The sequence below is a fragment of the Ochotona curzoniae genome, unplaced genomic scaffold, assembly GCF_017591425.1.
Source record: "Ochotona curzoniae isolate NIBS_2020 unplaced genomic scaffold, NIBS_Ocur_1.0 contig_1302, whole genome shotgun sequence".
Taxonomy (NCBI): Eukaryota; Metazoa; Chordata; class Mammalia; order Lagomorpha; family Ochotonidae; genus Ochotona; species Ochotona curzoniae.
The window spans coordinates 1699587-1720957 of record NW_024465035.1 but is presented as its reverse complement, the minus strand read 5'-3'; the positions used below and the strand labels follow the sequence as shown (position 1 = coordinate 1720957).

Sequence of the window (21371 nt, the reverse complement as noted above, 5' to 3'; positions counted from 1 at the left end):
TCGTCATTTAAATCAGGACAGTCATCTGATGGGACACTTGGCTCCTTAGCTGTCCCTCTTCCCGAGACCGTCAGTTATGTGAAGGAAGAACTACTTTTTCCTGATTAGTCTGTCCAAATCCAGACAAAGGGGTGTCCAGGACTTCATCACACTGCAGCGACTCTCACCGTGTGCCACGGGCCTGAGGGAGAGCCCAGCACTTCAGGCAGTTACCGACTCCAATCCCAGAGCCCTCGTCCAGTCGGAGCGATGTCTGCCAAGAGGCCTAGAAACTTCCTGTGGGAGCAGTGGGGACGCGGAGCCGCTGCGAGCGAGGAAGGGGGCGCCTGTGGCCGAGACCAGCCTGGGAATCCCGCACCACTGTAAACAGGAACAGCAAGGCAGCCATATTGTGTCAGAAAACTCTTTTTACACATTTGGATTTGCTGGCCCCCGGTTCCTGGAGGTGCTGTCGGGGCCACACCCCTGCCGCAGGCTCCCGCCAGCGCCTGCCTCCACTGCCACTTTTCTCAAGAAGGGCAACACTCAAAGGCCGTTTGTGTCATAGCACTCTCAAGTGCCCTGGGATGTTTATTTTGCACAAAGTCAAACCCTGCTCCTTATTTGCCTGTTAGTCCTAAAACAATCTGCTCTTTTTCGTACTGGAGCTGCTTTCCTGTCAGTGCAGGAGACAGATGCGCCCCCACCCCGGTGCTGCGGCCTGGGTGCATGTGTGGCTGAGGTCCTGCAGCCCGTGGTCACTTACATCCTGCAGTGCTGCCTTTCATCTCAGTGTCTGTCTGGACTGACATTCTCATAATAAAATGGGGCATCTGGATGCCCAGCTTGACTACCTCACATCATGGTAACTTCCTCTGGCTTAAATCTTCACATTTTCAAGGCCCTTGACCCCACGGAAGGCACGTATCACTCTGGCGTAAATGTTAGCAACCACGAAGCAACTACTGATGTAATGGCAGACGCCGAGCAGACGTGTGGGACCAGGAATGCTGAAACCCGCTACCTAAGCGGAAACACATTCTACAATTACCATGACTGCACACGCACGAGCCAAAGCGGTCTCGAGCAAGAATAGCCAGAAGCCTCCACAACCCGATTTCAAGCTAAATTCAAGGTCATCGGAACAGAACGGTACCAACAGCACACTGCAACAGAAACTAAATCCACACGCTCAGACTCCTCACTGGCACAGGTGCCAGGAGGCCGCGCTGGACAAAGCCGTGTCGCCAATAAGATGGGCAACTGGCCTAGCTGCATCCAGACCCCCGAAGCCCTTACTGCCCACAAAACACTCACTCCAACTCAGGGTGGACAAGAAGGCCAAGTGTAAAATCAAATACTTCAATAAGAGGAGACCCTTACCAGCACCAGAACGGGCAAGGGTCTTTCGGTAGGACCCAAAGTACAAAAAAAAAAAAAAAAAAATTAAGCTAAAAAGCTTCCATATGGCGTAAGTAGTAAATAACCTGGGCCCAGCACGATAGCCTAGCAGCTGAAGTCCTCACCTTGAACATGCCAGGATCCCATATGAGTGCAGGTTCTTATCCCAGCAGCCCCGCTTCCCATCCAGCTCCCTGCTTGTGGCCTGGGAAAGCAGTCCAGGACAGCCCAAAGCCTTGGGACCCTGCACCCATGTGGGAGATCCTGAAGAGGTTCCTGGCTCCAGATCGGCTCAGCTCCAGCCATTGTGGTCACTTGGGGACTGAATCATCAGACGGAAGATCTCTCTGTCTCTCCTCCTCTCTATATATCTGACTTTGCGATAAAAATAAATCTATTTTTTTTATAGATAACCTATAGAAAAGGAGAAAATATCTCCAAGTACCATGGCAAGGGATTAGCATCCGCAGTGCACCGAAGAAACTAAGCAGGCAAAGTGGGTGAAAGCAGCACAGCCAGCCGTCAGTGAGGGAAAGCAGGCCCACCGGCCATCAGAGCTGGAGCTTGGGACCCTGAGCCCCTGAGAAAAGCTGTACAGGACGAGGGGACTCCTCACACATTAGCAAGCCACTGCTGAAGACAGGGCAGCACTTTCTCAAAGGCTAAAAATCATTACCCGGTCTATATCCAAAAATAGTAAAACTAAACCAAACATAAAGCGCCTTGGCCTGTGTCCAGAGGAGAACGGCTCCCCGTGCTCAAGGGGCACGGGCGCTTCGGGCATGCAGCCCTGCTCACAGCTCCAAGGAACGGAAGTAGCCGCGTGCCTAGCAACGGATGCGAGTGCGGCATATGCACTGGGATACTATTCAGCTTTAAAAAAACTTATTTGTGACAACATAAATGCAAACCACAGGTCATCACTGTCAAGGGCAGCAGTCCAGGCAGCACGTCCTGACCTCAAGTGTGGAATCTTGTGGTTGCTGAAAGGACAGCGGTTGCCGGAGCCTGGAGTGAAGGGAAGGACGGACAGGACAGGCTCACCAGGGGACACTAAATTACACAGAAGTAGAGGTGGTACACATTGCTTATCGGCTCCTAGAAACAATGCATGACATATTTCCCAAAGCCACACTAAGGGACTGAGCATTTCCACTATAAGGAAATGATGTGCGGCTCATAATTTTTTTTCTATCAATTAAAGATAGCCTTAAAAAACAGGGTAAAGTAGCGAACCAACGCAGTGTAAAGGAGTGTAAGTGTTGGGAGCCGGAATTCCAGCAGGCCTCAAGGGGCAAGGGCCACGGGCAGTCATCAGGACACGCTGGCGTCGGCACCTGCTGAGGACACTCCGCCTCCCAGGCGCACACCAACACGATGCAGAAACCCACACAAGAAAACCATGTGCACACGGCTTAGAGCCTGGGCACCCGCGGAGGCGTCCTTGCTGGGACTCCGTGCAGGGCCCCGGGCCCACTGCGGCAGCCCACTGCGCTGCAGGGAGGCCCTCCCACAGAGCAGAGGAACCCCGAAGTTCATGCTTCACAAAACCTAAGGCTTCCTGAGGGTTCGAGAACTAAAGGGCAAGTACTGACAGCTGTGAAGGGGCAGCTGGCTTGGGTCAGTCCTTGCCTGGGAAGCGACTTTACAACTTACACCAAGTGTAAGTCCGCATCAGGAGGACACTTCTCTGGCCAGTGGGCTCCTGCTGTCAGAGGGTGGTGGGAACACAAGGCCACAGCAGGGAGGACCGCAAGGCCACAGCAGGGAGGACCGCAGGCCTCAGCAGGGAGGACCGCAAGGCCACAGCAGGGAGGACCAGGCCACAGCAGGGAGGACCGCAAGGCCACAGCAGGGAGGACCGCAAGGCCTCAGCAGGGAGGACCGCAAGGCCTCAGCAGGGAGAATGGGCATTTCCTCTGCCGACGAGCAGCTCTCCACCTCAGCAGACTGGCTGGCGGAGCCGTTCTCACTCACCTAGGCACCCTGCATTTGCCCTTGGCCAAGCCCCCAGGCTCTGCCCACAGCCATGGCCTTCCTGGGTCAGCCCACATATTCTTGCAATTTTCCAAGTCTCTCCCCAGGCCCCGTTGGCCTCACGGAGACACACTGCCCCGAGTCTAAGACCCTTTCTTTTTCACTCTCCCTCAGTGCACCACTGGCCTAACTAACAAAAATGACAGCAAGAAAGGAAGAAGATCTAAAGTAATAAAATCAGCAAGGAAAAGGAAATGTAGCAACAAAGAGCACAGATATACAAAGAATCACCAGGACTTGCTACAAACAGCTCAACACCAAAAAACTAGAAAATTCAGAAGAAAGATTTCCGGACACATAAAATCCACCAAAACTTGGTCCCGAGAACATCAAAGCTCTAAACAGGCCAATAATCAGATGCAGATTACATCAGGAATAAAGACTCTCCCAGTGCAGAAAAGCCCAGGAGCGGAGGGCTTCACTGCCGCGTTCTGCCACAGCTTTCAAGAACGAATCCCAGTCCGTCAGTCTATTCACAGCAACAGAAAGGTGACCCTTCTTACGAGGTCCACGTCACCTTAATTCCAAAGCCAGAAAAAAATATCACAAAGAGAACCAACATCCCCAGTGAATGCAGATGCAGAAATCCTCAACAGGGCGTCGCCCCCACCCTGGCACGCCGGAGTGCTCGCCCACCTGGAGGCAGGGCATCCCCCCTGGCATGCTGGAGAGCTCGCCCACCTGGAGGCAGAGCGTAGCGCCCCCCGGCCCCGCCCCGGCACTCAAGCAAGGTTCAGCGCACACATCAGTAAATGCGACACGTCCCCGGAACGAGCTCAGAACAGAAACCACATGCTGTCTCAAGAGGGCGAAAACATCTGATAAGATTCAACACTCTTCCATGCAAAAAAACCCACAAAACACCTTAGTCCAACTGGCATAAAAGCATCATTCCTCAGCACAGCCACGCAGTCTCCGAGGACCCAGTGCTGGCATCATACTGAACGGGGAAAAGTCAGAACCAGAGCAGGAGGCTCGCTCTTTCCTGCTGTTCTGTAAGCGTTAGCCAGCTCTGTTAGACCAGAACAAGTCAAAGGGACACGCGTCGGAGAAGAGCAAGGCACGCGATCACTGTGCGGATGGCATGATTACAGAGAGGAAGGGACAGACGGACAGAGTGCCCGAGACTGCAAAATAGAACGTCAACACTTAACATCGCTGGCCTTTACACAGACAATTCCATGGCTGGAAAGCAACTTGTAACCTCAGTCCCACTCACAATAGTGACAAAAAAACCAACCCACAAACCCCTAAAATGTCTTTGAAATAAAGTTAACCAAGGATGTGGGGAATCTGACAAAAGCTACAGAAGGTTAAACAGGAGATGACACCAAGACATGTTCATAGCTTGGTAGAATTATCAAAATGTCCATATTACTGAAAATAACTTAGTGATTTAATGTGATTTCCATAAAAATTCCTATGACGATCTTCTGAAATCTAGAAAAAAATTATGCTAAAATTCATATGGAAACACAAGACACCCAGAATAGCTAAAGCAACCTTAAACAACAACGAGGAGCCAGAGGTAGGACAGTATCAGACTTCAAGACACACTACAAGGCACCTGCAATCAAAACAGCTGGTACTGGCAAAAAACCAGACATCAGGTCAGGAACAATACACAAATCACAGCAGTGAGCCCACACACCTAATGCCAACTGGCTGTTGACCAGTGACCCGCAACAGTCCAGGGAGATAGAGCATCCTGCCAACAAACGCTGCGGGGAGAGCGGCATCTCCACGCGCAGAGCGGCCAACAGGACCCTGCCTTGTGCCGCACGCAGTGAGCCCCTCCAAGTGCGCCGAGGGTCTGAATCTGATACCACCGCACTTCTACAGAGCACCAGGGTGCACTCTAAGACGCAGGCGTAGGTCTTGGCAAAGACCCCAGAAGCACAGAGAAACAAATGGGATTACCTCAAACGAAGACGCTTCCGCACTGCCAAGGAGACCGTCAGCCAAGCGCGGAGGCCGCACACAGGATCGGGCAAGCTGTACAGCACGGAGGACTACTAGCCAGGGGTTACCAAGGACCCAGGAACAGCAAAACCAACAACAGAGCTAAGAAACGGTCAAAGGACATGAGACCTTGTTCAAGATGAAATCTGAATGCACATGAAGACCACACTGAGGCTCCCTGCTAAGAATGGCTAGCATGCAGAAATCAGAAGCCAACATGCTGGCGAGGATGTGGGGAAAAGGTACCCAGACCCACTGATGGGCAAGTGTGAACTAGCCCATCTGTTAGGAAGACACTACAGAGACTCAGCAAATCTGAAACAGATCTCATGTGCCCCGGCCATTCCGCTCCTGGGAAGAGATCCACACAGAATGAATCTGTGCGTGATCTCAGTTTCCTGTAAGTACTTGCTTCTAGCAGCACAGTCCACGTTAGCTGAACTATGGCCCGGCACAGATGCCCTTGGCCGAGGACTGGTACACATAAGCAGGGAATACTGCTCAGCCGTGAAGATGGAGATCTTACTAGCTGCAAAGCAACGGACCCATAGAAGTCACCATGCTCAGTGAAATAAGCCAGTCCCCAAAGGCAACAGAGGATGCTCTCTGACCGATGAAAACACACAGAACACAAAAAACTGAATCTCCATCAGTGAGATTAGCATGCTGAGATTAACTCCTGTCTATGTCCTGTATCTACACGCCTCAGGAATAGTGGGATCTCCATTCTTTTCTTTTTATTTTTTTCCTTTGTTCCTTGTAGAAATAGCAGGAGGGCCCAGCGCAATAGCATAGCAGCTGAAGTCCCATACGGATGCTGATCCTAATCCCGGAAGCTCCACTTCCCATCTAGCTCCCTGCTTGTGGCCTGGGAAAGCAGTCAAGAACGGACCAAAGCCTTGGGACCCTGCACCCACGTGGGAGACCCAGAAGAAACTCCTGGCTTTGGATTGGCTCAGCTCCAGCCACTGCAGCTACTTGGGGAATGAATCATTGGATGGAAGATCTTCCTCTCTGTCTATCTGCCTTTCCAATAAAAATAAATAAATCCTTTAAAAAAGAGTAAAGAGTGGGTGGGTGATGCAGAAGAGGGGGAGGGGGGAGTCCCTATGCTTCTAAATCTGTGTAGGAGGGGCAGAGGAAGGAGGGCAGAATGAACTGGTCACCAACCCCAGCCAAGCCTCGACAGCAAACATCTGGGCTAAGGGAGAGGACGTGGGCCACGTCAGCCAGCGGGCCTCGCGAGCGATTCCTCATCCTTGCCACAACAAACTAACAGCATTTCAGAATCATCAAACCACTCAACCCGTGGAGCACTCCACATTGGGGACCCTGGGGTGACATCGGGTGCCAGTTCCCCACCCCAGGGTGCTGAGGCGGTTCGGAGGCTTGGTGCGGCTTCTCCTGTATCTCCACTTTCCCCAGACACAGGAAGAAAAAAAAAATGGAAAACAATGATCTCACCCACTTTCCCCTAATCCTAGACCCTTCCCACCCTAATCAACTATGAAAATATCACAAAATTTATGTATACAACGAAGACCCATCACATATGTACACATATGTACACATATGTACACAGCCACACATCCCTGAGTATGTAGAACATCATTTTTTTTTAACACCAAAATAAACACTTTCAATCCAGCTCCCTGCTCACGTGCCTGGGAAAGGCAGCAGAGCACAGCCCGAGGGCTTGGGTGTCCGCACCCACCCGGGAGACGCCCGAGGCTCCTGGCTTCGTGCTGCTCACTGCGACCGTCTGGGAAGTGATCACAGATGGAGGAGTCTCCCTCCAGCTCCTCCTTTTTCAATCTAATGGACTTTCAAATAAATAAAGCTCAAAACCAAAACCCAAAAATCTTACTTCTAAACTCCTACCTCTCACCAGGGTGGAGTATAAACCAAATTTATCCTCCATTTTTAATGACCAAACTCAAAGTCAAAACAAACACCAGCTAGAACTCAATGCGCATGGCAATTTTATTTGCAGTAATAAAGACTGGAATAATCCACACTTCATCAACTGGTGAATGGATAATTATGGTACAGTCACATGGCATATTACACAAGAAACGAACTGAGTGCAAACATGCAAGACTCCAAATTACGCTAATATGTCAGACAAAAACATTACATCATTCTATTTACGTGAAAGCCCACAGAGCACAAACTACCCTGTAATGTGGGAAAGCGGACGGTTGCCAAGGGAGGCAAGACAGCGAGAGGCGCAGGGAGCGGCCGGCGCGACAGGCGTGTCCTGCTCGGGCGGCGATGCCTCACAGCTCACACAGCAACAACATGTTTAAAATATTCATATTTGAATACCGCTGCATACTTTGTTATATTTTAAATAAAATCGGCTAAAAGTGGGCCTCGCGCTATTCGAGTGGCGCTGTCCGTCCCAGTGGCCCTGGATGCCCCTCAAAACAAGCCAAACACTTCTATGAGTCAGGAGGAGTTTCGATTGAACTAACTATAGCTCTTAAGCTAGCTGATAAATTTGACATTAAAATGATTTTCTGAATATACCTCTGCCCTTAAAACAGGCTTTCGAGCTGTCTCAGCACAATGCTAGAAAGCTTTAATCACGTCAGAGCACTTACTAACCAAATACTCGCGTATTTATCACACAGCTTCCTAGGTTCTGGGATTTTCCCTCCCCCTCGTCCTCTTTCCCCTGTATTATTACAATATCATCCACTGTTCTGAGATGGTGGGGCAGCGGAGTCCAGCATCCCACTGCCAAGATACATTTAACAGTTTCACTGCGAGTCCATCTTTGAACCAAATACTTTTAAAATCCAATCCTCAAGACCCAGGTTCTTTCACAAATTTGAGGTGAAGTTTTAAAAGTCTAACTGCAGGCTAACAATTTAACTCTAGAAGGAACCTGAGACCACGTCATGCCTAGTCCCCAAGCCCACAGTCACAGCAGGCGCTGGCTTCCCGTCTGGGGGCTCCAGCAGGGGGCGCTCTGCAAGTTTCCCAACAGTCCACGTGCCAACCCACAAGGATGCCGGAGAGCCTCCCAGGGCTACGCCTCTGCAGGGGACGGCGGGCACCGGGGGCACCCCGAGGGCACTGTTCTCCAGAGGACGAGATCAAGCAGCAGCAAGCAGGGGAAGTGCGCAGAGGCCAGCCACTGAAGGCAGCCTCCGCTGACGAGACAATGATTCTTTATACCACAAATAAGCCACTAACAGCCCTTATGTTTGGGAATTACTTACAAAAATTTATTTGAAATCTTATGTCCTTATAAAAAATTAATTACATCAAGACTGAAGAAAATACTTTTTTTTTTAAGGTGACAGAAATCTAGCTACTCACATTTTACCCCACAATTCATTTTCTACCCTAACACAGTAACCGTTTTCTTCTTTGTGTCCGTCCTCAAGGCGAACAGCAGCTTCCCAGCGGCTGGACTTCTGCCCTGACCCCAAAGCCCTGAACTTCCTCGCTGGATTTCTCTTACACACTTAGCTTTGAAACAACTTTAAACTCTAAGTACTCAATCATTACCTAAGTGATTAATGGATCTAAAGTGAATTTATTACTTTTAATAACTTACGAACTATCTGTTGCATAAGAATCTTAGTGACTAAACACAGTACAGAGAAAGACCCAATCAGGAGACAAACAATTCAGAGAGCAAACACACTTTATAACCCGTCTCAAAAAAGATAAATCCTACACAATTCTTAGAATGTGAAGAATGCAATTTACACAGTAAAATGATTGGATCTGTTTTCAGTATGAAAGGACTTTTAATTTCCTTACTGCAGGTACAATGGCATCCAAGTCGGCAATCTCTGTAAACGGGAAAACAAGACGGTAAGGCGGCCACTCGCGGCTCAGGGGCTGGGGGCACCGGGCCGCGGCCAGCCTCCCGCCTCCCAGCCCGCTCCCTGCTCCTGCGGCGCGGCCCTGGGGAAGCACAGCCGTGTTGCTCCTCACCCAGCTTCACGCCCCCTGGAAGCAAGGCCCAGCAGGCTTCCTAGTCACTGCCTTCCTTGTAGCTGCTCTGCTAGGCCAATGCTCACCAACTCAGCTCCTTTACATTAAACTCTCCTCCCTCTGCTCCTGCACAGTTGAGCTGGAATCCTGCTGTTCTCCTTCTAGCCTAGGCACATGTCCCAGGCTGTGCCCCATGTAGAGTTAGGCTCCTGACTTCAGGCAGAGTATCTTCCCACACACAGTGAGGGAAACACGAGTGACCCTGTGAGCTTTGGCTCAGACCGTGCACTGTGAAGCAGATGCTCTCCCCTGGCCCCTATTCTGAATCACACCTGTTCTCTTACCAAAGGATCAGCCCTCCCTCACACAGGAACTTCACAATGACCCTGCTAGTACGGGCATTTCCTCGGGCGACCATACCAAACACACGAGAAGAAACGACAGAAATACTACAAAGCTGCAATGACGGAGGAGGTCTCGTGTCTGGCCCTCCATTTTCTACCCTGTCCCGGACGCTGACCGACAACTGGTCAAAAGCGGCCATGTTTACCAGACTTAAGGCACCCAACCCTAAGTGTAACGCTATTTCACTCCAGGATTTCAACTCTGACCAAACACAGAATTCCTGTGCAGAGAAGCTTGGCTTTCTGCAGGAAATGACCTTAAATGAACCATTCGAGTGTCATCATGGTTGAGAGAAAGTTTGTACAGGAGGATTATGAAATCTGTGCTACTGGTACACCTAGTGAAATGACGGCTACTGTGCCCGGCGCTGACCGATGATGACAATGTCATCGTTAAGGTAAGCAGCCACCCCGGAGCTCGCACAGGCCAGGTCCCCGGGGCCGCAGCGAGCAGTTACACACTCTGGTGCCTCTTCTCAGGTTGAGCTCTCCATCAGCACCTCCCTGGCTCGCTCCTCTCACACAGAACCGCCTGGGCACACTCACGCCTTGTCCCCCTGGCTCCGACAGTTAACATACTCACCCTACCTTCCTCCCTCACACCTCTTCTAAAACAAACCATTCCCTGAAACACAGTAATAACACTTTCAAATGAGCTAAATAGAAGTCACTGGTAAGTAAATCATTTTATAAACTAACTATTTCTTCTAGGAAGATAAAATATTTTGTAATCATAATTACATTTAGAGTGTCTCTTTTGTCTGATCCCTGAGCACAGGTATACTCTGTCCTCTTAGGTGCTGATGGAGTCCCCGGTCTGACCAACAACCTATGTGTAACACTCCATCTCTTCATTAAGGCACCTGCTACCTCTCATTACTATTACCCAAGAAAAGTTAGTATGTTTAAAAGCACAACAGTGGGCCCAGTATTGTTGAGTAGCGGGGGAACAGCCACCATGCAGCCCGCAGAAGCACCAGCTCATACCCCGGCTGCTCCACTTCACTTCTCTTCATGTGCCTGCAAAGCTGCAGACGACCCAAGGACGTGGGCCCCTGCCACCTGCCTGGGAGACCCAGATGCAGCACCTGGCGTTGGCCTGGCCCCTTGTGGCCACTTACAGAATGAACCAATGACTGGAAACTGTCTGCCCCTCTCTAACAATGCCTTTTAAGTAAACAATAAACCTTTAATTAAGAAAAAACAATACAGGGTAGATAAGAGTTATCTTGGAAAAAAAATGAAAGCAGAGGTGGGGTCATCAATTCTACTGTGAATTTACCAAGATTTCTCACTATGCAGTAACAGAGCAGGGTCTGCCTGGGCCTCCTCAGGAAAATGGCATTTTTCCGGGAAACTCACTGGGCAGACAGGCCCTGCTCTCGCCTTCCTGTGAGCTGTTCCAAGTAACTTAAACTACAAAGCACAAGTGTTTCCCAACATTTGCTATGAGACATTCAAGGCAAAAAAGACTAACCCAGTGAATAGGAATACTTCTTAAACACAAGGACATTTCAAAACTTAAAACTCAAGGACTACCAAGAGTGATCTTACCTAAGATTTCAAGAAGCTCATTTGTAAATGCCTGAAATGCGGGGAAAAATTCCTCATGCTCTTCCAACTTCTTGATAATGCTGTTTTTAAAAATGTATAATTTACACCAAAATTCCAACTTACAATTCTTGCATCTAATTGCAAACAAGTGGATGCAAGTACAACATTTGCAAAACACAAATTATGGTAATCAATGATCATTTACTACAATCCTTCCTTTTTAAGCGTTTTGTTTACTCAATGTTGCTTTAAAAAAAAAAGTATTTCCACATATCAGTGTAGCATTTTCAAATGAATATAACAAAAATCCCAACACGGCAAACAGCCTGAGGCTTCTTAGAACACACTTTGGCAACATTTTTTTTAAAATTGGTTTTTACATCCAATAGCCTAGTAAGCCCTAAGCAGCCATCAGTACACTGCCAACGAGACCATGGAGGACGAGCGTCCACGGTGATACAGGCCGACTTCCAGAGCATCAACGATCAGACGCTCGGTGCAGAATGCATGCGGGGTAACCCAGGAGCATCTGCACTAAATGCAGCACCTGGGCATCCAGGTCCTCCCCCTGCGCGCTACAGGACAAGGACGGGAGGGCGGGCAGGGACACTGTCTGACACCTAATCTTCAGAAAAAATCCTTACCATTTATTGCTTAAATCTCTTAAATCAAGTAATATTTGATCAATACTAGCATGCTACAAACAGGGCTTGTTGATATAATCTGAACGCGCATCAGGCAGCTACAAGGTTGGAATTTCTCCATATATAACTTACCTTGGGCACAGGTTTTTATATTCAAGAATTCCTGCTGCACCTTATGGAAACTTACAAGCCCTACATAATATTCCTTTCTGCTATGGATTTGAGTTTGTGTTAGGTTGTCAAGTTATTCCAAAACAGAAGGTAACTCATGCAGTTTTGCGAGTTTTTAATGTTGCCCCCTCAAGCACTACGGACGATACTGTTCAAATACCTTTGGAGATCTTCCGGTCCTAAGACTTGCTTCACCTGCTCGTTCACATCCTCATTAACCAGCCTACACAATCTCCCCACTGTGCTCACCAACACACACAGCGACGAAGAGCCATCTGCAGAGAAAAGCACACCACAATTAGGCTAAGCATTTGACCTAGCAGTTAAGCTGCGGGCTGAAAACGCCAGAGTTCTGGAGTCCAGCACCCGGTTCCAGCTCCATTCCAGTTCCTTGCTACTGTGGCCTGTGGGAGGCAGTGGTAATGACCACTGGCCATTGCGGCGTCTGGGGGAGTGAACCAGCAGACAGAAGTTTGCTCTAAGTAAATAAATAGATTTTTAGTAGAGGATACCTAAAGAGAATTCAAAATCATTACAGCCTCTAAACATTCTGTTTCACGAGAGGGTGTTAGGCACCGTGATTAAGATGCCCAAGACACCTGCATGCCAGAGGGCCTGGGTTCGAGTCCTGCTCCTCTCCCGATTGTGGCTTCCTGCCAGTCACCTGGGAAGTAGCAGGTAGGTCCCTTCTACCTACACGGAGAGCCAGATCAGATTCCCAAAACTGTGCCTTCAGCCTAGCTCAGCACCATCCGCACATACCTGGCAGGTGAGCCAGTGCCTCTGGGGCTTTCCAGCAATTTTTTTTTAAAGTTAAATCAGGGCTCAGCACAGTGGCTTAGTGGCAAAATCTTGGCTTGCATGTGCTGGGATCCCATACAGGCGCCAGTTCATGTTCCAGCTGCCCCACTTCCCATCCAGCTCCCTGCTGTGGCCTGGGAAAGCAGCAGAGGATTTGCCAGAGCCTTGGGACCCTGCACCCACGTGGGAGACTCAGAAGAAACTCATGGCTCCTGGCTTTGGATCAGCTCGGCTCTGGCTGTGGTGCCCACTTGGGGAATGAACTAGTGGATAGAAGATCTGTCTTCTCTCTGTAAATCTGTCTTTCCAATAAAAATACTCTTTAAAAAAGCTAAATAATTTTATGCTGTAGTCATCCTTAATTGCTTTTACCTTGTTTTTTTTTTTAACCTATTTTGTGCTAATTGACTGGAATAATTGTTAAGTGGGAATAACAATGACGAGGCCGTCACCTAACTCCAGCAGCTCCTGGAGGTTCCTCACGGCATTGTGCATCTCGCCAAGCCTCGTGTAGACTTCGTTCATTCGGGGGTAGACGCCATCCAAAGAAGGCACATCAAATAATTTTTGGAAATGAGAGACAATTGCTTGTAAAGTTTGAAAGTTTGGCACTTCGCTGTCCTGTTCAAAAGAGGGCAAAAAGAAGTGTGGCTTAGATCTTAAAATACCTCAAAAACTTTGAAAATCTCAGAAAAATAGAATGTTAGGATATACAACACCCATGTCAAACTTAAGATAAAATATATTATAAGCCTTACCTTTTCCTTATTTTCAATTTCTTCCATCATGGTATCTACCATAAATAACAGATCAGCAACTTTGATTCCTTCATTCTCATCTTGTTTCCTTAAATTATGCCAGGGTATGAGTTCTGCAGACAGTATCTTCAAAGACTTGTACAAATCCTTGACAACAGAAACCACAGTGTGTCATGAAGTCTGTCTCCACAGTGCCACTGGCAGAACCGCCCAGGACAGTGAGAATACACTATGGGATTTGCCATGGTTCTCTTACAGACACAATTATTCATTTAGAACATGTTTCTTAAAACTAGGTTTCTTCAGATAAATACAAGTCTTGTCAAAATCTTATACATTGATTTTCTTAAATTTGGAAGCCAAAACAGTGACATTTATTATTAGTATATGCTATTTCTAGAGTTCTTGCATATACAAATACGTTTTTCTTCTATTTTGGTTTTGAATTTTTATTCCAGCTTTAGTGAGAAGAAAAACCCTGAGTATGTAATTCAGTATTTTTAGTATTACCGTAGAAATGTGCAAATTTCACTAATTTCAGAGTATAGTTCGAACTCCAAAAAGAAATCCCATGACAGCTCAGAGGCCTCCCCGGGCTCCCCCCCTAGACCCTGCTACCCACTCATCTCCGCTTGTGTGGCAAGCCTGCCCTCTCCAGGCACTGCCCACCACAGGGTCTGCCCTCTCCAGGCACTGCCCACCACAGGGTCTGCCCTCTCCAGGCACTGCCCACCACAGGGTCTGCCCACCACAGGGTCTGCCCTCTCCAGGCACTGCCCACCACAGGGTCTGCCCTCTCCAGGCACTGCCCACCACAGGGTCTGCCCACCACAGGGTCTGCCCACTGCAGGGTCTGCCCACTCCAGGCACTGCCCACCACAGGGTCTGCCCACCACAGGGCCTGCCCACCACAGGGTCTGCCCACTGCAGGGCCTGCCCACTCCAGGCACGGCCCACCACAGGGTCTGCCCACTCCAGGCACTGCCCACCACAGGGTCTGCCCACCACAGGGCCTGTCCACTCCAGGCACTGCCCACCACAGGGTCTGCCACTGCAGGGCCTGTCCACTCCAGGCACTGCCCACCACAGGGTCTGCCCACCACAGGGTCTGCCCTCTCCAGGCACTGCCCACCACAGGGTCTGCCCTCTCCAGGCACTGCCCACCACAGGGTCTGCCCACCACAGGGCCGGGACAGCAGGCACCTGGGAGCTGGCTCCTGGCCTTGTCCAACTGTCCTACTTGCTCTCGTGTCCTCTCCTAAAATACACACTTAAAATTTACCAATGCATCTTCTTAAAAATAATTAATTCAACAACCAGGAGAGAGAGTGTGTGTGTAAGTCCACTCCCAGTTGCCAGTTCATTCCCCAAACGAAGGGGGAAGGGAAGGCTAGAAGCTCTAACTCCATCCATTCTCTCAAGTAGGAGGGAGTCATTTGCTGCCACCTACAGTAGACAACAGGACACTGCAGTTGCAAAATACAACCAGAACTCGAACCCGGACACTCTGCAATGGGCGGTCAACACCAGCTGATTGAATGCCTACTCCATTTTAAACATTTTCTTAAAAAAAGATTTTTATTGGAAAGACAGGTTTACAGAGAGAAGGAGATACAAAGAGAAACACCTTCCATCTGTTGGTTCACTCCCCAAGCGGCTGCAACAGTTGAAGCTGAGCCTATTTGAAGCCAGGAGCTTCTTCCCAGTGTCCTACATGGGTGCAGGGTCCCAAGGCCTTGGCCATCCTCTACTGCCTTCCCAGGCCACAAGCAGGGAACTGGAAGAGAAGTGGAGCAGCCAAGACACGAACCAGCACCCAACAGGATCCCAGCACGTGTAAGGCGAGGATTCAGCCACTGAACCACCGCACCAGGCCCCATCTCACCCATTTTAAGCTGTTATTAAATACATGAATAATGCTGTGTCGCCATCACCACTATCCATTCCTGTAACCTTTAATCTTGTAAACTGACCCCCGACGCCCGTTCAGTAACTGCCCACGTTACTGAACCACGTTACCTTCCGTGTGCTCACTTGTCCTAGCACTTCCCTCATCATCTTGAAAAAACTGAAAATCAACAAACGTCTATCAAAATGGACTCTTATCTCTGCTCTTCCAGTCTTTTCTCTAGCACGCCTCCCGGGAAGGCAAGAGGAGCGAGCACACGGATTTCCTAACAGGGGGAGGTGACAACCACGCTGGGTGGGGCGGGGGATGCCCCAGCCCACCCTCCCGACAGGGTCGGAGGCATGAGGGTCCTTGGGGCGTTTCAGAGCACAGACAGCGCCCCCACTAAGGCGCACGTTCTTAATCTCGTGTCTTTCACCCATCACATTTTCATTGACGCAATGCTGTGCATTAGTTTGCAATTTCCCTTTTATTAAACTAGTCAAAACAGGAAAAAGAAGGTATATAGCAAATACAACCTAATAACTACACAGTCAATACATTTTAATCTTCCATGCATGGGCAGAACAGTGAGAGAAAGGTTGGTTGCTAGCTATTTACACAGAAAAACAAAAAAACAAAAAAACAAAAAAAAGGAAAATATGAAGAAAAAGCCTTCCCAACTTAAGAGATAAAGAGGAGAGAAAAAAATATAAACGAGAGGGGCCTGGAAGGTCAAGGTTACTGGACTCACTACAGATTCGTCCTGTAGAACTTGCTAGGAGGCAAAGCCTGCAGTCAGGGCCATATTGAGCAGCCAGCAGTGCATGCGGGCAGCACCATTCCCGCTCACAGCCCTTCAGCTTCGCAGTTAAGCCAACACTGCACCCTGTTCTATCAGTCAAGTCCACGAGCGCAACGGAGCTTCGCCCTGTGTGAAGGCCACCGCCTCCTTACCTTCAGGGATGCCAGCTCATCCGCCCACATTTCTATCACCGGCACAAGATGTTCAAACCCACAGTCTTGAACGATATCTTTAAAATGCTGGGCTCCTCCTTTGCTCTGTCTGTATATTACCACCGGGGCTCTTGGATTGTGAATAATTGAGTTAATACTACACAGTACCTTCAAAAGAAGACAGGAGCTTTCAGTCCAAAAACAGATGTACAAAGTTAAAGGAGTAATTTCTGCCAACACAAAATCACTTTCAAAGTGAATCATTTTAGGTACTAAAAGAACTTGAAGAAATTGGTATTTACTACCTTTTGATAATACAGCAGTCTTGTTAGAACAGTTAAACATTTTTATTTACTTATTTTTACTGGAAAGGCAGATTTACAGAGAAGGAGAGACAAAAATCTTCCATCCTCTGGTTCACTCCCAACACAGACCCTGGAGGCAGTGCTACGGCTCAAGGAATCCCGTCCCTGCCCCTACAGGGGGACCTGGTCCAATCCCGGCTCTCCGCTCTGGATCAGGCATTGGGGGTGTGTACAGTCATTACAACCTAACAACACGGTGTGAGCACTTACGTAGCATCTGCTTGTATTGGATATTGAGTAACCGTAGGTGACGGTGATTTAAAGCATACAGGACACAGGTTACAGCCACACGAGGGCAGCGTTTCATGTGAAGGCTTTAGGCATCCTGCACAAGGACTCCTGCCTAACGCCGCACGCCGCACGCTCGCACGCTCGCACGCTCAGTACCTGGAAGTATCTCTGCTCGATGAGGGCCTGCTGACGCGGGTCTTGGCTCGGCTCATCCTTTGCCCCCGGGTCCGCAGTGTTCTTAGCCCGGATGAGCTCCTGTAACCTAAAGGGGAGTGGACAAGTCAGGACAAGTCAAGGTAATATAAAGTACTTTTTCAGACACTAACATTGACTGTCTTCATCATGTTGCTTGTATGTGTGTTCAAACACACACAGACATCACAGTCGTCCTGCCACTGTCAACACACGAAACAGAAGGAAAAGAACTGAACAGCAGCGAAGTTCTCATTCCCCAAACACCACAGGAGGCACTGTCGCGGGTGGAGGACCTTGCGCACCGAGCCCCGCAGCGCAGAGGTGGCAGCCGCACGGGGGACGCCACGGCCTGGGCAGGAACCACGACTGGTTCTGTCTGCATGCCGCCCCTTCACGCAAACCCCCGGCAAAAAGACAAGAGTGACGCCAGGGCCAGTCAGCGCTCTGCAGCCCCAGGAGGCCAGTGTCCTTCGTGCTGCTGGCCCTGCACAAAGCCGACGCTGTGTGAGCGTGCTGGCCTCCGAGACCGCCCGGCCACAGACAGGCCTGGCCGACATTCCTTTCCTCCCTCCCACGTACATTTAAAAAGTTTCTAATAACGCTGCTTCAAATGAACCCATTTATCTGAACATGCACTCTGCTTCCCGCTGGGACTGTAACCCATTAAACTGATTCCATGACTCATTAACGAACTCCGATCTGTTGTTTGTAAAATAGAATAGCAAAACTCTGCCACGTCATGTCACTTGCCTGCTGGAAAATAACCAATGATTCCCACTGTTTTGGAAATTACATTTAATCTCTTTGGACTAACATCCAAACTGTTAGTCCTAGACAGTATTTTTCCTGAAAAAAATTTTTTTCTGAGAGGCTGAGAAACACTAACAAGAGACAGAGCTTCCGGGGGGTTCATTTCCCAACGCCTGCCGAGGACAGCGGTGAAGGGGCAGTGCAAGGCCAGCAATCTGGTTGCTTGACCAGCACCACTGCCTCTCAGCGGTGCAAAGCCAGTCTTCCTTTTTTTCTTTTTCATGACAATTCCAGAGGCTCAGGGATTTTCCCCTTCGTCCTTCCCATCCTTCTGCCCCCCCTTTTCCCCTGTAACAGTACAGTCCTTACCGCAGTCACAACTCCATCAGCGGCTACTTAAGTGTACCGTGACACCGTAGCTTAGACAATGGTAGAAAGTCCAGCATCCTATTGTCAAGATATATTTCACCGTTTCACTGGAGTCGTCCTTTGATTTAGGAGACTCATGCTGTATCTTCGCTCTCGGGGTGCTGGTCCCCACTGCACAGCTCCTCTAGATGAGCACATGTACACACATGCTGACCTGCACTTACTGTCTTGGCTTTTGCATGCAAAGGGCCTTACATCAGAGCGCTGAGACGACTGAAAACTCATGTACACCTGACCAGCTGTCCCACCTCTGGGGCATATCCAACGGGAGCCAGCTGTCCCACCTCTGGGGCATATCCAACGGGAGCCAGCTGTCCCACCTCTGGGGCATATCCAACGGGAGCCAGCTGTCCCACCTCTGGGGCATATCCAACGGGAGCCAGCTGTCCCACCTCTGGGGCATATCCAACGGGAACCAGCTGTCCCACCTCTGGGGCATATCCAATGGGAGCCAGCTGTCCCACCTCTGGGGCATATCCAACAGGAGCCAGCTGTCCCACCTCTGGGGCATATCCAACGGGAGCCAGCTGTCCCACCTCTGGGATATATCCAACGGGAAGGAAATCCACACATTCAAGTGACCCTTAATCCTGTATTCACAATAGCGAACTCACAGAAACAACCCAGCTGCCCATCAACAGAGGAATGAATAAACAAACTGTGGCACATCTACTCTACGGAATACTACTTAGCCATTCAAAAGAATGAAATTCTATCATTTGCAACAAAATCGTCCCAAGTAGAGATCATTACGCTCAGTGAAATAGGCCAATTCCAAAAGAACAAATATCACATGTTCTTCCCGACGTCTGTGACTAGGACACACAATTATCTTCTCCAGTGACCTGTAACTCCCTCTTCTCTTAGTTGCTCCTCTCTATGGCCCCAAATCAGTAAGCAGAATTCTCTAACTGGACACTCCTCCTCTACACAGGCACCAAGACCCCACAAGTCATTCGCCCGACTTCCCACCAACTTGCCACACTTGTATACTCTACAGTTCTGTCGGAAGCCAGTGCCGAGACCAGAGTCGCTCCGTTGTCTGCACAGCAGCTGAGCAGGACTGAAGTACTAGCAGGCTCCAAGGGACGGAGCCCTCCCTGCGCAGCAGATGCTCGTCCCTTACAGCAGGTAGCAGCAGTCACGCTGCCCTGTCCATGCTGAAAAACCTGTATGCGGCACTCTAATTTACAGTAAGCTGTGCTAGCTCCTGCTTGGCTCAGCCGTCTCCACAACAAGAGTCTCCACAAACAGAAACTCGCCACCTTCTCACGCGTGCTGTTGAAGCCATTCTAGGCTCTCATGTGGAGATCTCCAGGGCAAAGAGAGGAGGAACAAAGCGAAAAGGGACTAACGCCGTGCCCGAGTTTGGTCTACTGAGCCCACTGGTGGGAGCACCTGGACTCTGCTCTCCTCTCCCGCTGGTGCATCCCGGGAGGGCAACAGGTGATGCTTCAAGTAGTTCAATTCACGCCAAGTTGGACCTGGGATCGACTGACAGCACACACCAGGCCCAGACCTAGCTGCTGTGGGCACTGGGGAATGAACCAGCGGAAGGGAGCTCGCTCTCTCGCCCTTTAATAAAAATCATGCCTCTTAGCTACAGTGCAGCAAAGCAGTCTCTCCAACTGTCACCACATGCCAGGCTTCCACACTGGCTGGCTGCGGAGGACGGCTCACCTCGTCCTGAAGAGCTCTGCCTCGCCCTCGCCCTCGCCCTGTCCTCTCTTTCAGGCCCAGCCCCAGGCAAATGCAAAGCTCTGCCCAGGAGGCAGATGAGGGAAATGCTGTCCTTTCCACGCCCAGCACAAAGTGGAGTGCAGCCTCCAGGAGTGCACCAGGGCCTACAGCCTGACGAGCCTGCGCTGCTAGCCTGGGCACACTCCGCACTTTCCAATTCTCTTTTTTGGTTTTCCTTCACCATAATTTAACACAGTATGCTTGGGTCCAGCGTGATAGCCTAGTTGTTAAATCCTTGCCTTGCACACACTCAGATCCCATTTGGTCACTGGTTCATGTACCAGCTACTCCTCTTCCCATCCAGCTCCCTGCCTGTGGCCTGGGAAAGCAGTCGAGGAAGGCCCAAAGCCGTGGGACCCTGCACCCGCGTGGGAGACCTGGAATGAAGTTTCTGGCTCCTGGCTTCGGATCGGCATAGCATCGGCCGTTGCGCTCACTTGGGGAGTGAATCATCGGACGGAAGATCTTCCTCTCTGTCTCTTCTCTCTGTATATCTGACTTTGTAATAAAAATAAATAAATCTTAAAAAAAAAATAAAACCTATAGCCTTGACTGTATCGGGCAGTGAGCTCTTCTCACTTAGATGACTGCAAAGTAAAAACACTGGAAATTGCTTTTGGCTAATATTACCAAAAATACCTCTTTCCAATGTCATGGTCCCCATCGTCTCGGTAAATTCTAAACTAAGGCCATGGTGAGGTGCTGTGGGATACGCCGGCATGTAACAGAACCTTAACAATAAATGCGTCACCCTAACAAACGGTAAGATATAGTTACTTGATGTTTTTCTTCAGGGCTTTTTCCAGTTTCTTCACTTGCTGTTTATAAAGTTGTAATTCATGCTGTGTGGGCCTGTAGGGAACAAATCATGTTGAGATGCATTACATTTATTACATAAAACTATAAAATCACTTAATTATAAACAGGAAGATACTGATTGTTGTTATAAAAATGCTTACTAAAATTCCCAAAAGGGTCAATGTTGTGGTGCAGCCCACTGAACTGCCACCCGCAATGCCGGCAGTCCACCGTGCCCACCCCGTCTGCCGTCAGCCTCCTGCCAACGCACCTGACGAGGCAGCAGACATGAGCCAAGTACCCAGGTCCCTGGGCTCCCTGTGAGACCCCGACGGGCTCCAGGTTCCTGA

The 21371-nt window shown here is 49.5% G+C and overlaps 1 protein-coding gene across 3 annotated transcripts in view; it reads right to left on the bottom strand.

Annotated features, from left to right (window-relative positions):
* Positions 1-9022: 9022 nt before the first annotated feature.
* CEP70 (centrosomal protein 70) overlaps positions 9023-21371 on the bottom strand; it is a 31592-nt gene continuing 19243 nt past the window's right edge. For 2 of the 3 annotated variants that reach the window (XM_041004270.1, XM_041004279.1), the window contains 8 exons: positions 21001-21075; positions 17266-17371; positions 16514-16681; positions 13669-13815; positions 13363-13531; positions 12270-12384; positions 11295-11374; positions 9023-9191 (listed from right to left, as the gene is read on the bottom strand). In XM_041004270.1, coding sequence (XP_040860204.1) covers positions 9130-9191; positions 11295-11374; positions 12270-12384; positions 13363-13531; positions 13669-13815; positions 16514-16681; positions 17266-17371; positions 21001-21075 — 922 coding nt within the window. In that variant the 3' untranslated portion in view covers positions 9023-9129. The remainder of the gene's footprint in view (positions 9192-11294; positions 11375-12269; positions 12385-13362; positions 13532-13668; positions 13816-16513; positions 16682-17265; positions 17372-21000; positions 21076-21371) is intronic. The other variant, XM_041004272.1, reaches the window with a different exon arrangement.